At 41.6% G+C, this 23,951-nt stretch overlaps 1 protein-coding gene across 6 annotated transcripts in view; it reads left to right on the top strand.

The window, feature by feature from the left end:
• The window catches only part of USP34 (ubiquitin specific peptidase 34), a 267,844-nt gene that overhangs the window by 31,446 nt on the left and 212,447 nt on the right, over positions 1 to 23,951 (top strand). For all 6 annotated transcript variants that reach the window (XM_043511969.1, XM_043511968.1, XM_043511970.1 and 3 more), the window contains exons 4-7: positions 997 to 1,047; positions 1,965 to 2,114; positions 10,567 to 10,634; positions 11,895 to 12,087. In XM_043511969.1, coding sequence (XP_043367904.1) covers positions 997 to 1,047; positions 1,965 to 2,114; positions 10,567 to 10,634; positions 11,895 to 12,087 — 462 coding nt within the window. The remainder of the gene's footprint in view (positions 1 to 996; positions 1,048 to 1,964; positions 2,115 to 10,566; positions 10,635 to 11,894; positions 12,088 to 23,951) is intronic.

The following is a 23,951-nucleotide window of genomic DNA, read 5'->3' as shown; positions in this document are numbered from 1 at the left end:
CAACTAAAATACCCCCAGTAATGTGGTTTTAAATGATACTCTGGAAATTAGTCAATTTGAAATTAACTCCAAATACTTCAGTTAAATTAAATGTTTAAAAACCTTCCCTCCCCCTATGAATTTAAAGGGAAATTGTGAACATGAAAACTAGTAATTTTTTTAAAAAAGTTAAAATTAGTTTGATAGTATTTCAGTAAGTTTTTTGGTTTTATAATCACATTTTACAATCTAAAAAATATTTTCTCTCTTGCTGTGTGAAAGATTCATATAAACAATATGGGAAATTGATTTAATGGGGGAAACCGTAAAATAGACTGTCTACAAAATGCTATCCAATGCACAATGTAAACATATCAAAAGAAGTTATTAAACTCTTTAATTATAGTAATCTTCAGTGTTATTTGGAACAATAATAGATTTAAAAATTGAGAGAAGTATGATTTGTAATTTGACAGTTTCCCTTTAAGGATACCAGATACTGGTTCTACAAACTGTCAATTAGATATTTGTGTAAGAATGTTACAGTTGGACTTGAAGAAGTTTAATAAACTGAACTAGAATGACTAACTTTAAACTTTTTAGCTCTTGAATATTCATGAGGTTTATGATTATATAGTATATTTTCTGTTCATTTACCTATGGCAGTTCAGATGTTTGGGTACATTACTTTCCTGCTGGTAATGGAAACATCTGAATTGGTATAGAAGAACTCCAAGAAGGAAAACTATTAGGTAAGAAATTTCCCCTTATGGCTGGAGTGTTGTCCTCAGTTTATAAGTACATATTTGTAAATACAATTTAAAAAAAATAGTTTAATTGGAAAATGCAAAAGTCAGTTTGGCAGTTTTAAAATTAAACAAACTTTAGCTGCTTGAGTTTTATAAAATTAGGTTTCTGGAGTGTGCATCATGAGTCTTTCAGTTTTGTTTCCTTCTTACAATTTGTTTCTATTCCTACTGTTAGCTAATTATATTTATCTCTTTTCTTTTAAACCAGGATATTTCTGCCCAAGAAAGCAATATATTAGGGGCGTTCTGTGATATGAATGTAAGTCATATATATTTCATTGATTCATAGACTTTAAGGCCAGAAGTGATCAAAATTATCATGATAATCTAGTCTGACCTCCTGCACATCACAGGCTACAAAACTTCACCTACCCACTCCTGTAATAGGTCCATAATCTCTAGCTGAGTTGCTGGAATCCTCAAATCTTGATTTAAAGATGTCATGTTACAAGGAATCCACCATTTGCACTAGTTCAAAACAGTAAGTGCCCCACGCTGCGAAGAAAGGTGAAAGCCCTTCAGGGTCTCTGCCAATCTGACCTGGGTGAAAATTTCTTCCCAACTCCAAACATGGTGATCAGTTAAACCTTGAGCATGTGGCTGTGATCCACCAGCCAGACATTTGGGAAATAATTCTCTGTAGTAACTCAAAGCCCTCCCCATCTGGTGTCCCATCTGAGACCGTTGGAGATATTTGCTAATAGCAGTCATGGATGGGCCATACGCTATTGTAGGCAATCTCATCATACCATCCCCTCCATACACTTATCAAGCTCAGTTTTGAAACAAGTTAGATTTTTCCCTGAAGTACTCCCCCAAAAGGCTGTTTCAGAACTTCACTCCTCTGATGGTTAGAAACCTTCATTTAATTTCAGGCCTAAACTCATTGATGGTTAGTTTATATCCATTTGTTCTTGTGCCAACATTGTCCCTTAACTTAAATAACTTTTCTCCCTCCTTTGGTGTTTATCTCTCTGATGTATTTATAGAGAGCATTATGAGATACAATTAACGTGTTTTCGGTGACTGTAAAATAGTCATATTTAGTGTTTTATAAACGTGTGATACATTGATATTGCTCATCTGAACTCTTATATGTATTTAGTTTTTTGTTTTCAATGGTAATTTGTTTTTCTTTTTAAATAAAATTTTTAAATTCTTCTTCTGTTTCTATAGGATGTAGAAGTACCATTGCACTTGCTTCGTTATGTTTGTCTGTTTTGTGGAAAAAATGGCCTTTCCCTCATGAAGGATTGTTTTGAATATGGAACCCCTGATACATTGCCATTTCTTATAGCACATGCATTTATCACAGTGGTATCTAATGTAAGTATTGCCCTGAGTTCGTTACATTTTTAAACCAAAATGCAACAAATATAAAGTGGGAGAGACTAAGTCTGGGAAAATTTGAAGAAGAGGGCCCTGGAAGCAGGAAAAAGTCACAATTTTCCCCTAGTAGAGAGAAGGGTGTTTGGGGATTGCCCTGTCCAGAAGGAACATCATTTCACCCCAGTTGTTACCCTGAGATCTGTTGGAGGAATAGTGGCATCTGTAGGATATCTTGTTTTCCCTTCTCTTCCCAGACATTCTGGTTGCAGCAAAACTAGGCTATCAAGGTATCCCTTTGTCACTGCTGGCAAGAACTGGAACACTCTGGTAGTGGGAGTTAAAGCATGTCTGTGGAGGTGGTCATGTGGAGACGAGGAGTGGCTTGAGGATGAGATGGGAAAGGATGTCTTGCTCAGGAACATGGGTGTAAAGGAAAACAGAATTTTGTCCCTTAAGTTTAACTGTAAATATTTAATAAGTGTAACTAAAATGAAATGCTGTGTAATGACACTCTATGATTTGATTCCAATATTAAGTACTTCGGATCAGATCCTGGGTGTTTCCCTCTCCCATATTCCTGTGTTACTCTCAGGTACCACAGGGTAGCTGGAAAGCTGTTCTAAGTAAAGCAGCTGAGATTTAATCTTATATAGCTGTGATTGGAAGAAAGCCAGCACTGGTGAGTCTATACCACCTGCTCCTGGTTTTGGGGGAATTCTCAGGTGAGCCAAAAATTAAAGGGTCTTGGTTAGGGAATGCAGAACTCCCTCAATCTTGAGCTGTTGGAGTGGTCCTTAGGAAGTCATTTCAGCTGACATGATTTAGAGTAGCTCTGAGGCTATAAGTCAGGGGTTCTCAAACTAGGGGTCGGGACCCCTCAGAGTGTCGCGAGGTTATTACATGGGGGGTCATGAGCTGTCAGCCTTCACCCGAAACCCCGCTTTGCATCCAGCATTTATAATGGTGTTAAATATATTAAAAAGTGTTTTTAATTTATAAGCGGGGGGGTTGCACTCAGGGGCTTGCTATGTAAAAGGGGTCACCAGTACAAAAGTTTGAGAACTACTGCTGTAAGTTACACTGGGGTCGAAATCAGCCCCTGGCAGCTGCCGGAATGGGGAAATATAAAAATGCCTTTAAGTTGTCCTTTTCTTTCCCCAGCCTTCCCTTGTACTGCATTAATTGTAGCTCAGCCAGACCCTTTACTATGAATGTCACACTGACTTTAGACTTAAGTCTGTAAGTTAAACATAGCTACATAGATGTAGATTATATTAGGCAAAGTAGATTCCTTTTATATTTACTGGAACATATATATTCTTATGTTGTGGTTCACTGAATTAGGTAAGGTTGTGCTTCTGTATGTAATGCTCTTTATTTAGCCAGTTGTAACAAAACATTTGTCTAAGGCCCTGCTTAATTTACGATATTGCGGAAATTGCAGATCCTGCAATATTAGGCTTCCATCTCAATTTTTATGCTGAATTCAGATGTGCGTATGTTACATTTTAGCAGTCAGCCCCACTGACACCCTGCGCATGGCGGGGCTCTCGCTGTCAGCACTGAGGCAGTGGGAGCTCTCTCTCTCTCAGCTCTGGGGACCGCAATTTTCTATGTCTTATCCACAACTCAGCTGCAATTATTTGACAGTCATCCCATAATTCAAGTAGAACCTTATTGATGTCTCTATTTATAATTACTATGGACAGTAATGCTGTTCCCTTTAAAATCTAAGAAGTTTGATTAATTCTAAATATGACAAATAATGGTCTTGGCAAGATAAATTTGCTAAATGAATTTTCTTTCACTTAACAATGGTACATAAGTTTTAATGTTTACTTAAATCCTTTCCCCTCGCCTTTCAGTATGGTGCACATATGCTTGATTGCTCATGAAATGAAATACGGAATTGCAATGAAACAAATGCACATTTACCATAGAAAATTTACCATCATTTTTGTGGAGAAAATCACACACCTTTCTAGTACAAACCCAACTGCTATGTGACTTTTTGTCCCATCCACTTCAGTTTATGGGCTTCACAGGTAAATTAATGCAAGATTTATGAGTGGTCCTGTGAATAATAGCCCAGTAAGCAGATCTGCAGGGTAGCTCTACAGTCTCAGCTGTTATATAATAATTGGTGTGTAAACTCAGAACTGTAGTGTAATGTTAGTTAAATGCATTTTCACAATAGTAGCAGCTCTTGAGAATGGCAGTTAACCAGCTCTTATTGTAAAGTTTCTTAGGCACACTGAGTCTTGGATTTAATTTGGAGCCCTGGGGAAGGATATGTTGTTTTGTCTTCATAACCTGTCTACCTACTATATTATCGGTTAAAAAATTGTTTTTCTGAAAATGATTAGATTGTGGAGAGACTGGTAGTCCTTCCATAGTCAAGTTGGCAATAAGTGTCTCATAGTACAAAATTTGATCACCACTATCCTTGTACATTTAAAATAAAGAGTTCTGCTTCCAAATTTTACAATTAATTCACAAGGGCAATTTCATTTTTTTCTGAACATGTCAAGGAAATCCAGCAAGTATTTTTTTTCAGTGAAGGCAATAAAAATTGTCTCCCTTTGGAAATTTTTGAAAATTGTCTGGTTCATGTTCCTCTGTAGGGAAAACAGACCAAATATAACTAAGGATTCACAAGAGATATATCCATCATTAACTTGTGAACAGTTTAGTTTTCAAGGCTGTAAAATCCAATTTATTCTTAAGGGCATTAGTCAAAAATTAATGATATAAGAACAGCCATACTATGTCAGACCAATGATCCATCTAGCCTAGTGTCCTGTCTTCTGATAGTGACCAGTGCCAGATGTTTTAGAGGGAATAAACAGAACAGGGCAACTTAGACTGATCCTTTCTCTGTCACTCAGTCCCAGCTTCTGGCAGTTGGATGTTTAGGGACACCTAAAGCATGGAAAAGCATGGTATCACAGATCATCTTGGTTAATAGCCATTGATGGACTTATCTGCCATGAACTTATGTAATTCTTTTTTGAGCCAGTTATACTTTTGGCCTTCACAACATCCCATGGCAATGAGCTCCACAGGTTGACTGTGCGTTGTGTGAAGAAGGACTTTCTTTTTTTGTTTTAAAGCTACTGCTCATTAATTTCATTGGGTGACCCCTAGTTCTCGTATTATGTGAAGGAATAAATAACACTTCCCTATTCACTTTCTCCACACCATTCTTGATTTTAAAGATGTTTGTCTCATCCCCCCTTAGTTGTCTCTTTTCTAAGCTGAACAGTTCCAGTCTTTCTGATCTCTCCTCATATGGAAGCTGTTCCCTACCCCTAATTATTTTCTTTGGCTTTCTCTGCATCTTTTCTAATTCTAATACGTCTTTTCTGAGATGAGGCGACCAGAACTGCACACGGTATTCAAGGTGCTCTCATACCATGGATTTATATAATGGTGTTATGATATTTTCTTTTTTATTATCTATTCCTTTCCTAATGGTTCCTAACATTGTTAGCTTTTTTGATTGCTGCTGCACATTTGAGCGATGTTTTCAGAGCACTATCTACGATGACTCCAAGATCTCTTAGTTATGCCCCAGTCTTGTATAGAAGCTGATTTAAGCTTCTATAGAAGCTGGGGGTCAGTAGTTCTGCAATTTCATATTTGAGTTCCTTCAGAACTTTTGGGTGAATACCATCTGGTCCTGATGACTTATTACTGTTTAATTTATCAGTTTGTTCAATAACCACCTCTGTTAACATCTCAGTCTGGGACAATTCCTCAGATGTGTCACCTAACAAGAATGGCTCAGATGTGGAGATTTCTCGTACATCCTCTGCAGTGCAGAGTGATGTAAAGAATTCTTTTAACTTCTCTGCAATAGTTTTGTTTTCCTTGAGTGCTCTTTTAGCAGCCTGATCATCCAGTGGCCCCACTGGCTCTTTGGCAGGCTTCCTACTTCTGATGTACTTAAAAAAAAAAAAATTGCTGTTTTTGTGTCTTCAGCTAGTTGCTCTTCAAATTTTTTTGGCCTGTCTTCTTACATTTCAGAAACATGAGTCTCTGAAAGCAAAGATTTTCAGTGATGGACTTCATTTAATAAGAGTAAATGAAGGACATTGGAGACAGAAGACAGTAAAGTCATAGAGAACCTTTGATGACAACATTAGTGGATAAGTTTGCATAGTTATCTATCATTTTAGAAAGCATTTGCCCCAAGGTGTGCAAGAGAGGAGGAGGAACAGCTCCTTGAGTGTCTCCTAAAGTGTGTATGAAGGGAAGCCATACACCAGAGATTCTCAAACTGTGGTCCATGAACTCCATTCAGGGGGTCCGTGGATAGTTCCCTCTAAGGTGCGTGCCTGGGTGGCTGCACACGAGAGAATGAAAGGCCACCCACCTAATTAGTGGAGCCGCGTAGGTGTGGCACCACTAATTAGGTGCCTGGACCCTGGAGAAGACGCACATGTAACGTGAGGTGGTAGCTTAGGAGGAATAGGGAGTAGGTGGGAGGGGACAGTGGGGTGAGAGGAGGGGGTGGGGGAATTTGGGAGGGCTGTGGTGACCAGAGGAAGAGATGATTTTCCCCAGCTCCAGGGCTGCAGCTGCCTGGGAAAGATGGCCCTCTTTCCCAGCCTCAGCTCTGTGGCTGCTGTGGCAGGGGAGAGACCCCCCTCCTTCCCCGCCCCAGCTCGGAGGCTGCCGAGTCGGGGGAAGGAGGGAGAGACCTCCCTCCTTCCTAGCCCCAGCGGGGGAGAAAGGGCACATCCATCGCATTAGAAAGGTAAGACTACTGATACTAAAATATGAGTTGAGGGCTTTTATTTGTAGAACAAAAAAAGTTTATTAAGGTTTTTTTATATGGCACTTTTATCCAAAGCGCTTTACAATAGTTAGCTAATGGTACAAACAACATTTGGAAAGATTATAAGTGGTCCGCCGAGACCCTCAGCAATTTTCAAGTGGTCTACGAGAAAAAAAAAGTTTGAGAACCACTGCCATACACCATAGGCTATGAAAGTGAGAAAGAGAGCAATGCTGCACTAGGGCTTCTTCTTTTTGGCCATCTCGGTCTTCCTCTGGCTTTCCCCTTTTTTTGCTATCCATCTGGTCTGGTTCCTTCTTCTCTTGATCTTTCCCTGGAAAACCCAGGTTTCAGCTCTAGTGCCTGTGCTGCTTCACTCCCTGTTGTTCTCCTGCTCTCCATAATGGAGGACTAGAAGTGTGTCCTGTCTACCAACAGTTGCAAAGAAGTGTGTTAACTTCTAGTTTCTTCTATGCAGGTGTGAAATTCTGACTGGAGAAGGCTATGATTACTTAATTCTTCGCTATTCTAGGCCTGCAGTTGTCATGAAGAATTACTTAATCATCGCACACTAGTGAGGAAGAAATAGTAAACAATGGTCTGATGACAACTTCTAAGTTGCTATTAATTTTATTGTATAAAATTTAGCAAGTTATGTTTAAAAAAATAAAAACCTGGAGTAATGGAAGCATATTGCCTTTTTGCATTGGGCTGACGATAATGCAGAACAAAATAGAAAAAAATCTGAGTTTTAAAAATCGAAAAGTTTGTGGTAAATTTTAATTAATTATCAGGCAGAGACAAGAAAAAAGTATGAAGAAAGATATGAAATGCTTATGAGTTCATATGCTTTGACGCAGGCAAATTATTCCCAGTCTCATTAGTGTATTCTAGTAGCTTAAGAAGAAGACTTGAGTCAGACTCCTAGGTTCTGTTCCCAAGATGGCCACTGACCTTGGAGAAGTCACTTAACCTCATTGTGCCTCAGTTTACTCCTCTGTAATAGGGTGTAGTACTATGGCTCTCAACCTGTTTACCATTATGGGCAGCATATGCAGCTCTCTACGCATTATGTGGGCCGCATTCACACTATATATATACTTCCTGTGGGACCCTGAGGATGTCACATGGGCTGCAGCTGTGTGCTGATTGGGCTGCAAGTGGGCTGCGGGTTGAGAACCACTGGTGTAATATGTATTTCTCCGACTGGAGTGTGGATTGATTTAATTTTAATATAAAGTTTGATTTTAATTATGGTTTAAATCAATAATAAAAATAACGTGGAAATGAATTATTTTAACCATTTCTTAACATTTTCATAAGGAAAAATCACTCATCAGTTGGAAGTAGAACCAAAACATTGTTATTCATTTGATGTATTACAGCGAATGCTCGCTTTGTGATAGTTGATGTTGAGAAGCCTTTGTTGTTTAAAGAACAACTGTAAAATCTGTATACTTGCTTGGATTTCCTTGAAATTTGATATGCCTCATCAGGGTGCAGGATAGGGTTAGTGATCCAAATTTGAGGTTGGTGGAGCAAGGAGTTCCCGAGATACAGCTCCCTGAAAAAAACTCCATTTTTAAAGGTTGGCAGATTCTACAACTTTTTGTGTGTGTGCAGACCTGGATGTTAAACTATGGCTGTGCTCATGCCCTGAATGGTCAGTTGCTTGACATTTACCTCAGCTAGTGCATGACACCCATGGTCCCCTGGGGATGCACTGTTGAAAATGTTTTTCAGGAAACAGTTAAGTTGTCTAGATAGACACACATTGCACACTCGTGCCAAATGAAGTATGCTGTACACGTGCAGACAGACTACCCAAGACAGTCACTAGCCAGCCAGTTTTCATAGGACCTGAGTGGCTCAAGGGGACATGCTGAGGCCATTGAACCTGAACTGTACCCAGGTATTGTAAGTTTGAAACCCACCCTTGCATAGGTGCTGGAACTAAGGGTACGGGTGGTACTGCAGCACCCCTGACTTGAAGTGGTTTCTATTATATACAGGGTTTACAGTTTAGTTCAGTGGCTCTCAGCACCCCCACTATAAAAATTGTTCCAGCATCCCAGCACTCTTGGCAGAAATCTGGGAGTGATCTGGAGGCATGTTGCCAAACACTGCTGCTGACTAGTGGAGATTTTATTTTGGGGAATTCTAATCTTATGCAGTAGAAGAAAAAGAAAGGCCTCCAAGGTCTTAGAGTTACACATGAACGTAAACTTGCGAGTACGTGCACAGCAAGTGGGTACGCTGCTGGATTTTTCGGTAATCCACTGGTTCATCCTGTGTGCAAAGATATCCTGAGTAGGACATTTGATTTAGAAGTCTTCTTTTATTTTTTCATCTACATTACTGCACTTTGTGGACCTGTGCACAGTGCTTCATGAGTGAGTCGGCAATGACTACGCTAGGGAGCTATTGCCAGATCCAAGTGATGTGGTCAGGCATGGTGGAAGAGAAAGAGGCCAGTGAGTTGAAATACATCTGGTATTACTGTTGTGCAGTACCTCAGGGTGATGTGCTCTAAGGTTAGAGCTCCTGTTTTTCTCATTGCTTGGATATTCAATTTCTGCTTTCAGGAATGCAGGATACAAATTTTTTTCTCTTACTGAAAAGAGCACTGGGTATTGCAAGGGGTCTCCAGGAATTGATATTGTGGGGAAGAGAGCACAGATGTGTAGATCAGCTCTTGCCCTGAAGATGTGCCAATATCAGAAATGATGTGACTTTGCTTACCCCTTCTGATACAGACATGTACATATTCATGGATGTGGCTGGGATGCTGGGGGTGGAGGAGCTAAGGGTAGAGTGAGGATCGTGAGTAGGGCCAGCCTCTCGGGGGCACACTAACTCCACAACAATGGGTTGCCTCTCAAAGGGTGGACTAATGACTTTGGGGATAGGTGGATAGTGAAGGGTACTGTGAATTCAACTCGTTTGCAGTGGGTTTACTTCTCACACATTCTGTGTATCTGTCTTTTGGACATCCCAGTCCCTGGTGGAGGGAGTATGAGACAGTTGCTCTGTTTTTTCCCAGAATGCATTGATACAAATAAGGTTAGCAGCCTGCTAAATATGAATGTGCAAACATGATGGCAGAAAAGCTGCTCTGAACCATGTTACATTTAACTGGGTAAGATGGTCATGCCTCTAACTGGTAACAAAATCACAATTGTAGTTGTCATGTGTATGAGCCCAAAGTATCAAATCTTCCACAAAACTCAAATAAATGGGTAGGATCAACATGGCCAAAAAGGATGTAAACTTCTTGTAGGCCCGTAGAAGATAAAAGTCAATTACAAATGGAGGGCAGAATAGGAACTATAGAATGCATTATGAGAGGCATTAAGGTACAGGAGTGTATATTATTTGTTTGCACTAATTTTTATTTTATTTTTCCTGTTGATTAGCAGAAAAAAATGTGACTCTGAATCTGGATTAATCTATTATCTATAGAAACTTGCTCCAGACTATACTTTTCAAAATAGGAAAAAATCTGATTGGAAGTTACACAAGTTCACAAAAAGCCAACAACCCCAAAGCCTTATTTCTTTAGACAAAGTTTTGCATTTTTAAACCGTATTACTGGCTTTTGCATTTTAATTATTCTCCATAAATTTATGTAATTACAGTTTATCTATTTTTGTATTTGCTGTATAGATCAGGATATGGCTACACATCCCTGCTGTCATGCAGCACATTATACCCTTTAGGACCTATGTTATCAGGTGAGCTTTAAATATAACAAAAAGTTTCATTGTTTGACAAAACACATTTAGAACTTCGGATTGTACTAGAACTCGAAGTTTCTCAAAGTTCAAGCCATTTCTTTGTTTAGTCCACATGTTCAAGGTTTAACTGATTAGCCATGTATGGCATCGGGACAGAATTTCCCCCCGGGTCAGATTAACGGAGACCCTGGGGGGTTTCGCCTTCCTCTGCAGCATGGGGCATGAGTCGCTTGCAAGTTTAAACTAGTGAAAATGGTGGATTCTCTCTAACTTGAAGTCTTTAAATCATGTTTTGAAGACTTCAGTAACTCCACCAAAGGTTAGGGGTCTATTACAGGAGTGGGTGGGTGAGGTTCTGTGGCCTGCAATGTGCAGGAGGTCAGACTAGATGATCACGATGGTCCCTTCTGACCTTAAAGTCTTGGAGTCTTTAAAATTTCAGCAGTCAGAATCAAAATATCATTTAGTTTGGGGTAAATCCATGTCACAGTAACTTTAGTAATGGCTTTAACAGTCCCAGTGAGACCATTTTTAATATTTGATTCAGTCCTATTCTAAAGTCTCTTTCCCATGTTCTTTGGGGGAGCAAAGAAATCTGTGCACAATATGAATTCTGCACCTGCACGGTGGTGCAGAATTCCCCCACAAGTAACATATTCCTAGACTTCACTGATACAAAAATGGTTATGCAGCATGGAAGGTGTCATGCAAACACAGTTGACATACGGTTGTGAGGGAGAAATTCTGAATATGACATGTTTGCTCTAACTATGTCAGGACCTGATTATACAACAATGATTCTATCAGTCATGTAGGTAAGGCCACAGACAAGGATATAGGGTATGTCTATACTGCAGCTGGGAACGAGTCTCCCAGTCTGGGTAGATAGACTCATGTTGGCGGGTCTCGAGCTAGTGCCCTAAAAGTAGCAGTGTGGATGTTGCCGCTCAGGCATCAGGTCAGTCTCTCAAGCCTTGGGGGTTGTGTGATCAGAATCATGTTTACTAACAGAACCTAAATCATTCTATACAACTCTGTTTCTTCTTTTTATCTATTATTTTATTTATTCAGTTGTAGATTGCCCATTGCAACTATATTATATTGATATTAATGTATTTTTAGGATGAATACTGTTCTCGTAAAGACTGCTAGTAATATATATATTTGAAATAATCTTGCTGGACCATTATTTCACATACGTTTTATTTGGAATCATGTCATATTTCTTCTTTCTTCTTTTTGTACAATTTATTTTAGGTATTTATGTAAATTGTCAGACCAAGAGTTGCGACAGAGTGCAGCCCGGAACATGGCAGATTTAATGTGGAGTACAGTTAAAGAGCCATTGGATACAGCCTTGTGTTTTGATAAAGAAAGTCTTGATCTTGCATTTAAGTACTTTATGTCTCCAACTTTAACAATGAGGTTGGCTGGACTGAGTCAAATAACAGTAAGATTTTTTTAATCTAAAATTATATTTAGGAAAAAATGTTTTATTTCCCCCACTGTTTACAAATTATTATTTTTTTCTTGGAACAGTAACAAAGGACAGCAGAAACATATTATAAGCAGTCACAGAAAACGCATGATAAATAGATAGTCCTTAAAGTGGGGATTGTAATTTGTCCTTTGTCATACTCATCAGATTTTGTCTGTGCTAAAATAAACTGTGTTCAGAGAGATGATTAAAGCATGGCTCAGTTTTTTGCAATATATTGGACCTTAATCTTTTCCCTGAACCATTTACTATACAAAACGTTACTGTGCTTTCACCATATTGTTGGACAGCCATGATGTAGTTAGGTCCTTATATTAGGTTGTATTTGTAGTTTAATATAGGACTTAAATTTGTTTTTTTTTTGTTTTTTGGGGGTTTTTTTGAAAGTTTTCCTAAATCAGAAATCCTGTATAAGTGGATTTCTCTGTATACTGTAGAATCTTTTATTGACAATTGTTCATTATAGCCTTTTTCCTCAGGGTGAGAGTATTCATGCATCATTAGCATCATTCAGAATTTGATTGAAACAGTTGATATTAGCAACAGAAAACATTAAAAAAACAACAGAGGAAGAGGTTAAGAAAGAAGTTTTTAATTCTGGAAACTTAGAAACTAAAATAATAAAATACAAACACAAAATAGTAACTTGTAATTTTAATGGTTTTATCTTTGAATAAGTATTTTTAATATTTTCTACAAATTCAGATACATTTATATGAAAGTGGTAACTTTGTACATATTTGCTAAATTGACTCAAACATGCAAAGAAGTCCTTTGGATAAACTACTTTGAAACTTTTGAGACCTATGATTACAACTATTTAAACATGTGATATCAGTAACCTATATTCATTTTCAGTTTTAAAAATAACACCTCTTTGTTAAAACTGATTTGGAGTACAGTAAATTTTTTGTAAAATAGTTATGTCTTGCTCTGGGTGGTTTTGACGTGTCTCCTACTTGCATATATTTTTTACTAGGAAAAAGTAAAGAAAAGATTACTAAGCCTAGCCATCATGTCTTTGAAACTCAGTTTGTTGTTATGCTGTTCTCTTCATTTTTTATCAGTTCTGTTCACCAGCTTAGTCTTCCATGTTCTATTCAGTTTTGATAATTTTGTAATTCCTGCTGCCGTAAAGTTTCCATTACAAAATAATGATGGGCGGGTAGGAGAAAGTACTCTGACAACAGATACATCTGACCTTGTAATATAAAATATATATATTATGGGTAGGCTGGGCAGAATAGCATTTTTATTTTTTTATCACTTTAGTAGATAATATCAATGTTTATTTTTAAGCATTTTTTCTATTTTTATCTACACTTCTACCCCGATATAAGGCGACCTGATATAACACGAATTCGGATATAATGCGGCAAAGCAGCGTTCGGGGGGGCGGGGCTGCGTGCTCTGGTGGGTCAGTGTGTCTGGCTCCGACACAGTGCTCTGAGCAGCGTGTTAAGGGTGCCGGGCCAGGTCCGAGGGGTTGGATAAGGGGCAGAAGGTCTCGGGGGGCTGTCAGGGGAAATGGGGGTTGGATGGTTCGGAGGTTCTGGGGGCGGGGCGGTCAGGGGATGGGGAATGGGGGCTTTGGATAGGGCGTGAGAGTCCTGGGGGGGCCCGTCAGGGGGCAGAGGTGTGGATAGGGGTCGGGGCAGTCGGGGGACAGGGAGCGGGGGGGTTTGGATGGGTTGGGCGTTCTGAGGCGTCAGTCGGGGCTGGAAGTGACTTTTAATAATGGAAATGCTTGAGGTCAAAGCAAGTTCGATACGTGGTTTCACCTATAACGCGGTAAGATTTTTTGGCTCCCGAGGACCGCATTAAATTGGGATAGAGGTGTATTTAAATTTTCACAGTGCTTCAAAATTATGGGTTGTCAGCGTATTTTTCAATTGTTATCAATTTGAATTTTCATGGTTTTGGGAAATTATGGGAGTCAGACACGGGGGGAAACACACAGTAATTATTTCACTACAGTAGATAATTGAGATTTTGTTTATAATGGTTAAAACACAAGTAGTCAACATCACATATCAAAATATACAAAGCAAATATCCTTTCAATTCTAATAAGTTCTCATAGTTTCTTTCTTTGCCTATCTGTAAAATTATTATCGATGGAAATGTGTTTTTGTTGGTTTGGGTGAACGGTAAAATTGACATTTACCAGCATTTTACTCATAAAAATCTAATCCTCCCAAACCTCATTATGGGAGATGAGTTATAACTAGCTTAAATGGCAAGAGACTTGATAATATGCCCAGAAATAAATTAATCAATAAGCAGAACTAGTTTCTAAATCTAGAATTAACTGAAGTAATTGATTTTCAAAGATATCTGCATGTGCTGCTAGGTCTAGTTAGTTTCAGCAATCTGTGTCCTGCACCCCAAAGAGTTCAAAACAAAATAACCCCTCACCTATTTTCAATAAAAGCGTTCTTTAAATTCTGCATTAATACATTCCACATCCTATTTGCCTTCACGTTTCCTAGGTATGTAGTATAATAGGATGATGGAGGTTGGGGGAAGAGTTCAACAGGGATTGTTTTATAACTTTAAAGGCATTACCTATTGAATCATTTCAAATACTGTGAAAGAATTGCAGATGCCCCTTTCTAGCTTCAACTAGTCTGGCACTTCTGGTTAAACTTTGGCCCAAGTCTTCAGACCACATTGGAACCACATTTGGACCTCATGCTTAACCATGCACAGTTTGGCCAGATGATGTGGATGGGACCAAACCAAGCTAGAATCATGTCAAATAAACATGTTCTTTGTGTAATGGTCCCTATTGTATTCCACTGTGGGTTTTGCATGCACAAAATGCGCCTGGGAGCTGGAGAAGTTGAATGTAGTGTCCACTGGTCCATGCATGCAGCCTCGTTCACCTTGTGCTTCCATCCAAGGGGATAAAAGGTGAGGCGGACCGACTGCCTCTCTTTTTCCTTCTCGCCACCACATGGTCTGCGTTAGAACTTTCAATATCGATAGCTTTGGCTTTGTCCTACAAAACAAGAATTAGATTTAGTTTTGTAAATGGTTTTAACAGCTTTTACAGTCTACAGTTAGTGTTTTATATGTCCATTAGTGTTTAGTTTGGTCTCCTGACAGGGGGACTCTTTCCTCCCCTGGATCCTGTGTGGGTACTGGACTATGCCCAGGACTCAGGCTTCAAACTCTGTTCTTCCTGCCCACGATCCTTCGTGGTCAGTGACGACCACCGGCGCTGCCTGTACTGCCTGGGGAATTCCACATCTCAGCAAAGTGCAGTATCTGCCAATTATTCCCCAGCTGTACTCAAGAAGGTCATGAATTTTGTCTCCGCAAATTCCTCCTGAAGAAGGCCCCCGATTGGGCCCAGGCCCCCCACCGTACCTCAGCCTGATTCAGCAAGGAGTGCATATCCTGCTGCGAAGTTTGACTGGTGCAGGAGAATCTTCCTTCACCTCCCCTCCCCCAAGGGATCTTATTGGGAATCCAGGAAGTACATTCCTAAACATGAAACTGTCTTTCTCTAAATCCACTTTAGAGAAGTTAGATTTAGTTCTAAGTAAGCCCATCAGCTCAGCCAGTGAGGACTCCAGTACATTCTAAATCCCAGAAGCAAGACAAGAAAGCTCATAAGCATTGGGCTATACCAGTCCTGGATCATGATATGTTGGTACTGTCATCCTCGGCCCCTCCAAAACCCCCCAGATCCATCAGCACTGGCGAAGTCTGATCATCATCAACTTGGGCATCGTCTTCCTTGCTGGCTTCAGTGGCTTGAACAAGTGGAATCTCTCTCTCACTGGGGAGATCTGAATCCGTTGTTGCTCCACAGGAAATTTTTACTCTCCTGGATTGAGAATCTTCTTCTCTGTCAGGGCCTCTCTGTCTCCAGAGAGATAATAACACCATCTGCCCGCTGGACAGAGCTTGTTGCCTGTCCAGTACAGAATACAGTTCCTCTCCAATGGCACTGACGGTACTGCCACCGGACCTGGAATCAGCATTTTCTTCATTGGTACATTCTGAACCACCCAATGAACCTTCCCCCCACCCCCCTTAATCCTATGTGTTTAGTCCCAGATTGTCGGGCTCAACGGGTAGTGATCAATGGCTCCATGTCTAGTTGGCAGCCGGTGTCAAGTGGAGTGCCCCAGGGGTCGGTCCTGGGGCCCGGTTTGTTCAATATCTTCATAAATGATCTGGAGGATGGTGTGGATTGCACTCTCAGCAAATTTGCGGATGATACTAAACTGGGAGGAGTGGTAGATACGCTGGAGGGGAGGGATAGGATACAGAAGGACCTAGACAAATTGGAGGATTGGGCCAAAAGAAATCTAATGAGGTTCAATAAGGATAAATGCAGGGTCCTGCACTTAGGATGGAAGAATCCAATGCACCGCTACAGACTAGGGACCGAATGGCTCGGCAGCAGTTCTGCGGAAAAGGACCTAGGGGTGACAGTGGACGAGAAGCTGGATATGAGTCAGCAGTGTGCCCTTGTTGCCAAGAAGGCCAATGGCATTTTGGGTTGTATAAGTAGGGGCATAGCGAGCAGATCGAGGGACGTGATCGTTCCCCTCTATTCGACACTGGTGAGGCCTCATCTGGAGTACTGTGTCCAGTTTTGGGCCCCACACTACAGGAAGGATGTGGATAAATTGGAAAGAGTACAACGAAGGGCAACAAAAATGATTAGGGGTCTAGAGCACATGACTTATGAGGAGAGGCTGAGGGAGCTGGGATTGTTTAGTCTGCAGAAGAGAAGAATGAGGGGGGATTTGATAGCTGCTTTCAACTACCTGAAAGGGGGTTTCAAAGAGGATGGCTCTAGACTGTTCTCAATGGTAGCAGATGACAGAACGAGGAGTAATGGTCTCAAGTTGCAATGGGGGAGGTTTAGATTGGATATTAGGAAAAACTTTTTCACTAAGAGGGTGGTGAAACACTGGAATGCGTTACCTAGGGAGGTGGTAGAATCTCCTTCCTTAGAGGTTTTTAAGGTCAGGCTTGACAAAGCCCTGGCTGGGATGATTTAACTGGGACTTGGTCCTGCTTTGAGCAGGGGGTTGGACTAGATGACCTTCTGGGGTCCCTTCCAACCCTGATATTCTATGATTCTATGATTCTATGATTCTATGTATCCTCTGCCTCCCAAAAGACCTGCACTAGTTTGGGGCAAACTCTTTCTCATCTAACTCTGAGCTATTGGTACCCTATGCAATAGGAGCCTCCTGCAACCACCTTTAAACCCTTTCTACTGGCCATATTGTGGGTGTTGAGACCAGTCCCCCCTTGCAAAGTCGATTCAATCTGCTAGTGAATCATCCCTTGCCTCCCCTCTAAGAGCTGCTCAGTTCTCTCAGATCCTACAGAAGAGGAGAGGGAATGCTACACACTGGATCTGGCAATTCCACTGAAATGAGTAAGACTGCTGGCTTCATCTCCGGACAAATCGTTGACTCCTGTGTCTTCTCCTCCTCCTCCTGATGACTTCAGACAGTTGCAGGGTCATCGTCACAGAGTTGTTGGAGAACTTCATATTCCTCTCAAAGAGTTCCAGAACTTCCAGCATAAATTCTTAGACATCCTCCACTCATCTGTATCCAACAAAATAACTCTCCCCGTTAATGAAGACATACTGGAGCAAGATAGGACAGTTTGGCATACTCCTACTACCTGTGCTCCCACATTGAAAAGGGTAGGCTAAAGGAACAGAATTTTTGTTTTCTCATCCCACTCCCTTCTCACTGGCAGTCCAGGCTATTTCTGAAAGGGCTAGACAGGAATACCCCTGGTCTACTCCTACTGATAAAGAGTTTGGGAGAAATGTCTTCTCTTCATCCAGCCTCCTGTTCAGCTTAGCCAATTACCAAGAACTAATGGCTCCATATGATTTTCTGAACTATACCAAGTTTGCGGAGTTTACTGACAGAGTTCCACAGAGGACAGAGCTCATTCGCAAGCTCTGATAGATGAAGGCAAATTGATAGCCAGGACCACTCTCCAATCTGCACTTGATGCTGTTGATACCTCCTCTAGAGCTCTGGCTACTTCCATTATCACCTGTAGGGAATCATGGCTCTATGTGTCAGGGTTCCCTAGGGAGTTCCAGAATACTATTGAGAATCTCCCCTTCGATGAATCACACCTCCATACTCTGAAGGACTCTAGGGATACCCTCTGTTCACTCGCGGTATATATGCCTGCCCCAAGGGGAAATTTCACTGCTTATCGTTCAGACCTAAATGTATGGCTCAGCAGTTTTTCCATCAGAGGCCCTATGAATCTCCATGCAAGAGGCAGAGGATTCAAAACTCCCACTTCCCTGCACTGTCTGCAACATGCTCTGCATCAGTCTAAGTCCCTGGCTTGACAATATTTTTGACCGGTGCTAGAGAACTGTGAAACACTAAGCCCAACATTTCCCAACCGCCACACACCATTTGGGGCTTGTCTAGCACTCTTTCAATACCTGGAGTGCAATAACAATGGACAGATGGGTGCTGAGTGTCATCTGCTCTGAGTGATGGGTGCTGAGTGTCATCTGGCTATATGATAGTTTGCATCCTTACCTCCTCCAAACCCCCCCCCCCCCGGAGACCACTCTTATGAGAGTATTCTGAAACAAGAGGTGAGTTGCAGTGAGAAGTGATAGATCACATCCCTCCTCAATTCCAAGGGAGAGGGTTTTACTCGACTTTCTTCCAGGTACTCCAAAAGAAAAGGTGGGGGGGCAGTTGGGGACCAATCCTTGACTTCCGCTGTCTCAATCACTTCATTAACAAACTCAGATTTCGCATGATCACACTGACATCTATAATCCCATTTTTAGAAAAGGGCATGTGGTTTACAGCTCTTGACATGAAGTACTCCTATTTTCACACAGACATTAATCCCGCTCACAGACTTTTCCTCATATTCATGGTGGGCTCTGACCAGTCTCAATACAGAGAACTGTCTTTCCGAATAGTAAAAAGAAAAGGAGTACTTGTGGCACCTTAGAGACTAACAAATTTATTAGAGCATAAGCTTTCGTGAGCTACAGCTCACTTCATCGGATGCATTTGGTGGAAAAAGCAGAGGAGAGATTTATATACACACACACAGAGAACATGAAACAATGGGTTTATCATACACACTGTAAGGAGAGTGATCACTTAAGATAAGCCATCACCAGCAGCAGGGGGGGGGAAGGAGGAAAACCTTTCATGGTGACAAGCAAGGTAGGCTAATTCCAGCAGTTAACAAGAATATCAGAGGAACAGTGGGGGGGGGGAGGGAGAAATACCATGGGGAAATAGTTTTACTTTGTGTAATGACTCATCCATTCCCAGTCTCTATTCAAGCCTAAATTAATTGTATCCAGTTTGCAAATTAATTCCAATTCAGCAGTCTCTCGTTGGAGTCTGTTTTTGAAGCTTTTTTGTTGAAGTATAGCCACTCTTAGGTCTGTGATCGAGTGACCAGAGAGATTGAAGTGTTCTCCAATTGGTTTTTGAATGTTATAATTCTTGACGTCTGATTTGTGTCCATTCATTCTTTTACGTAGAGACTGTCCAGTTTGGCCAATGTACATGGCAGAGGGGCATTGCTGGCACATGATGGCATATATCACATTGGTAGATGCGCAGGTGAACGAGCCTCTGATAGTGTGGCTGATGTGATTAGGCCCTATGATGGTATCCCCCGAATAGATATGTGGACAGAGTTGGCAACGGGCTTTGTTGCAAGGATAGGTTCCTGGGTTAGTGGTTCTGTTGTGTGGTGTGTGGTTGCTGGTGAGTATTTGCTTCAGATTGGGGGGCTGTCTGTAAGCAAGGACTGGTCTGTCTCCCAAGATCTGAGAGAGCGATGGCTCGTCCTTCAGGATAGGTTGTAGATCCTTGATGATGCGTTGGAGAGGTTTTAGTTGGGGGCTGAAGGTGATGGCTAGTGACGTTCTGTTGTTTTCTTTGTTGGGCCTGTCCTGTAGTAGGTGACTTCTGGGTACTCTTCTGGCTCTGTCAATCTGTTTCTTCACTTCAGCAGGTGGGTATTGTAGTTGTAGGAATGCATGATAGAGATCTTGTAGGTGTTTGTCTCTGTCTGAGGGGTTGGAGCAAATGCGGTTATATCGTAGCGCTTGGCTGTAGACAATGGATCGAGTGGTATGATCTGGATGAAAGCTAGAGGCATGTAGGTAGGAATAGCGGTCATTAGGTTTCCGATATAGGGTGGTGTTTATGTGACCATCGCTTATTAGCACCGTAGTGTCCAGGAAGTGGATCTCTTGTGTGGACTGGTCCAGGCTGAGGTTGATGGTGGGATGGAAATTGTTGAAATCATGGTGGAATTCCTCAAGAGCTTCTTTTCCATGGGTCCAGATGATGAAGATGTCATCAATGTAGCGCAAGTAGAGTAGGGGCATTAGGGGACGAGAGCTGAGGAAGCGTTGTTCTAAGTCAGCCATAAAAATGTTGGCATACTGTGGGGCCATGCGGGTACCCATCGCAGTGCCGCTGATTTGAAGGTATACATTGTCACCAAATGTGAAATAGTTATGGGTCAGGACAAAGTCACAAAGTTCTGCCACCAGGTTAGCCGTGACAGTATCGGGGATACTGTTCCTGACGGCTTGTAGTCCATCTTTGTGTGGAATGTTGGTGTAGAGGGCTTCTACATCCATAGTGGCTAGGATGGTGTTTTTAGGAAGATCACCAATGGACTGTAGTTTCCTCAGGAAATCGGTGGTGTCTCGAAGATAGCTGGGAGTGCTGGTAACGAAGGGCCTGAGGAGGGAGTCTACATAGCCAGACAATCCTGCTGTCAGGGTGCCAATGCCTGAGATGATGGGGCGTCCAGGATTTCCAGGTTTATGGATCTTGGGTAGCAGATAGAATACCCCAGGTCGGGGCTCCAGGGGTGTGTCTGTGCGGATTTGTAGCCCTCTGCTTTTTCCACCAAATGCATCCGATGAAGTGAGCTGTAGCTCACGAAAGCTTATGCTCTAATAAATTTGTTAGTCTCTAAGGTGCCACAAGTACTCCTTTTCTTTTTGCGAATACAGACTAACACGGCTGCTACTCTGAAACCTGTGATTTTCCGAATAGTGATTGCCACTAGAGTTCTCTGTAATAGCAGCTTACATCAGATGTTGTGGTTTCATTGTCTTCTTCTGCCTGGATCTCTGGTTCTTTGTCACCAGGTCCTGCCAGGAAGCCTACATGTTAGTGTCTATGATGCTACACCTCCTCTCCCCGCTGGAAAATCAGTGTAAATGCTGAAAAACCTGTCTTTGGGATTTCATCGGGGCAGCCTTGAATTCTATTACTGCAAGAGCATACCTGCCAAGGATAGGTTCCAGACCGTGAACAATATCATAGTTCAATCACAAACAGCCCTCGAGTACTGGTCAAGACATCGAGGAGTCCAGTGACATGTTAAAGACGAACAGATTTATTTGTGCATAAGCTTTTGTGGGTAAAAACCCACTTCTTCAGATGCATGGAGTGAACATTACAGATGCAGGCATAAACATGAAGAGAAGGGAGTTACCTTACAATTGGAGAACCAGTCTTGACAGGATCAGTTCAATCAGGGTGGATGTGGTCCATTCCCAATAATTGATGAGGAGGTGTCAATACCAACAGAGGGAAAATTGCTTTTGTAGTGAGCCAGCCACTCCCAGTCCTTATTCAAACCCAAATTAATGGTGTTAAATTTGCAAATGAATTGTATCTCTGCAGTTTCTCTTTGAAGTCTGTTTTTGACTTTTTTTTTTTTTTGTTGAAGTATGGCTTCTTTTAAATCTGTTATAGAATGTCCACGGAAATTGAAGTGTTCTCCTACTGGCTTTTGTATGTTACCATTCCTGATGTCTGCTTTGTGTCCATTTATTCTTTTACATAGAGACTGTCCGGTTTGGCCAGTGTACATGGCAGAGGGACATTTAACGCCATTAATTTGGGTTTGAATAGGGACTGGGAGTGGCTGGCTCATTACAAAAGCAATTTTCCCTCTCTTGGTATTGACACCTCCTCATCAATTATTGGGAATGGACCACATCCACCCTGATTGAATTGGCCCTGTCAGCACTGGTTCTCCACTTGTAGGCAACTCCTTTCTCTTCGTGTGTCAGTATATTTATGCCTGCATCTGTAATTTTCACTCCATGCATCTGAAGAAGTGAGATTTTTTACCCACAAAAACTTATGTCCAAATAAATCTGTTAGTCTGTAAGGTGCCACCGGATTCCTCATTGTTTTTGTGGATACAGACTAACACGGCTACCCCTCTGATACTGGTCAAGACATGTCTCTCTCCCTAGGTCATATGACCTCATGCACCCACGTCACTCTTTTCGCAAGACTTCATCTTCGTTATCTTCAGATGTGGCTGCAGCTTGTATATTCCCCAAACCGCCATTCCATAAACATCATGGTAACAGTTCTGGCCAAGATAGTGTCTTCGATGGACAAATCTTCATCAGGTATGAGTGGGTGTCCACTTTTTCCCTTCCTGTCCAGACAGGACCATTATTTTGGATGCATCCATAATAGGTTGGGGAGCCGCATGAACAGCGATGCAGCACCAGCAACCTGCACATCTTGAGAGTTCAGGATGCACAACAATATCCAGCAGTTGGCAAGCAGTCCAGAAGGCATGCAAGTCCTTTCTTCCATTCATCCATGCTCACCATGTCCTTTTAATGTCAGACAACATTACAACTGTCTTCTACATCAACAAGCAGTGAGGCGTGAGATCCATCTCCCTGTGTGCAGAAGCAGTCAGCTTTCGGAACTGGTGTATCACCAATCGAATCACCCTATCGGCAGTCTACCTTCCGGTGAAGCAAAATGTGCTTGCAGACTTCCTCAACAGACATTTCACAGTCAACCACAAGTGGGAGCTTCATGACTTGGTATTGTGCAATATTTTCACTCTATAGGGAACCCCAACCAGAGATCTGTTCACCTCTTAAACAGGAAGTGTACCACCCTAAGATGACACTCTGCTTCTTCCTTGGTCAGACCAGTTCAACTATACTGTCTGTCCACTACCGCTCCTGCCACGAGTTCTACGCAAAATCTGGCAGCATAGAGCACGGGTCATCCTGATCACCCCCTGCAGTTCCAGACTGTTTTGGTTTCCTACACATGTCATCCCAACCACCAGTCATCCTCCCAATGTTTCCCAACCACCCTGATCTGTGTCCATTCCACCTCAGGGCTTTGTATTTGCATGGGCATTGTCCTTAGAACATTCATGCACCACAGCTGTGTGAAACCTCCTTTCTCATAGTAGAAAGAACTCGACAAGAAGATGTTTCCTAGGTAAATAGAAGTGCTTTTATTCTGGGGCACATCAAAGAGGCATCTCCCAGAAATTGTAGCTATTCCTCTCATCTTGAACTATATGCTCTCTTAGAAGATGTCATGCTTGCCCTCAGCTCTTGGCAAGTCCACTTGATGACAATCAGTGCGTACCATCCACCTTCTTAGAGCTATTTGGTCTCCACACATCCACTGACCAATGGATTCTGGAAAGGCTTAATCAGAACCTTTCTACCCATTCAGAAGCCTCCTCTCCAGTTGGACTTCAGCCTTGAACCTTTAGCTTCTTGCTCCATGTTTCTCCTTTTCATGAAGGTCGCTTTCCTTGTTGCCATCACCTCAGCTAGAAGGGGTGGTCAGTTTGGAGCAAGGATGGCAGATTTTCCTTACGCTGTAGTCCATGAGGAGAAGGTTTCCTTGTGTCTACACCCAAATTCATTCCTAAAGTAGTTTCAGAATTTCACCTTAACCTATTCATTCACTTACTTTTGTTCTTTCCAAAACCACATGCATC

This window comes from Dermochelys coriacea, chromosome 3, assembly GCF_009764565.3.
Source record: "Dermochelys coriacea isolate rDerCor1 chromosome 3, rDerCor1.pri.v4, whole genome shotgun sequence".
Classification (NCBI taxonomy): Eukaryota; Metazoa; Chordata; order Testudines; family Dermochelyidae; genus Dermochelys; species Dermochelys coriacea.
This window is presented reverse-complemented; position numbering and strand designations above follow the sequence as displayed.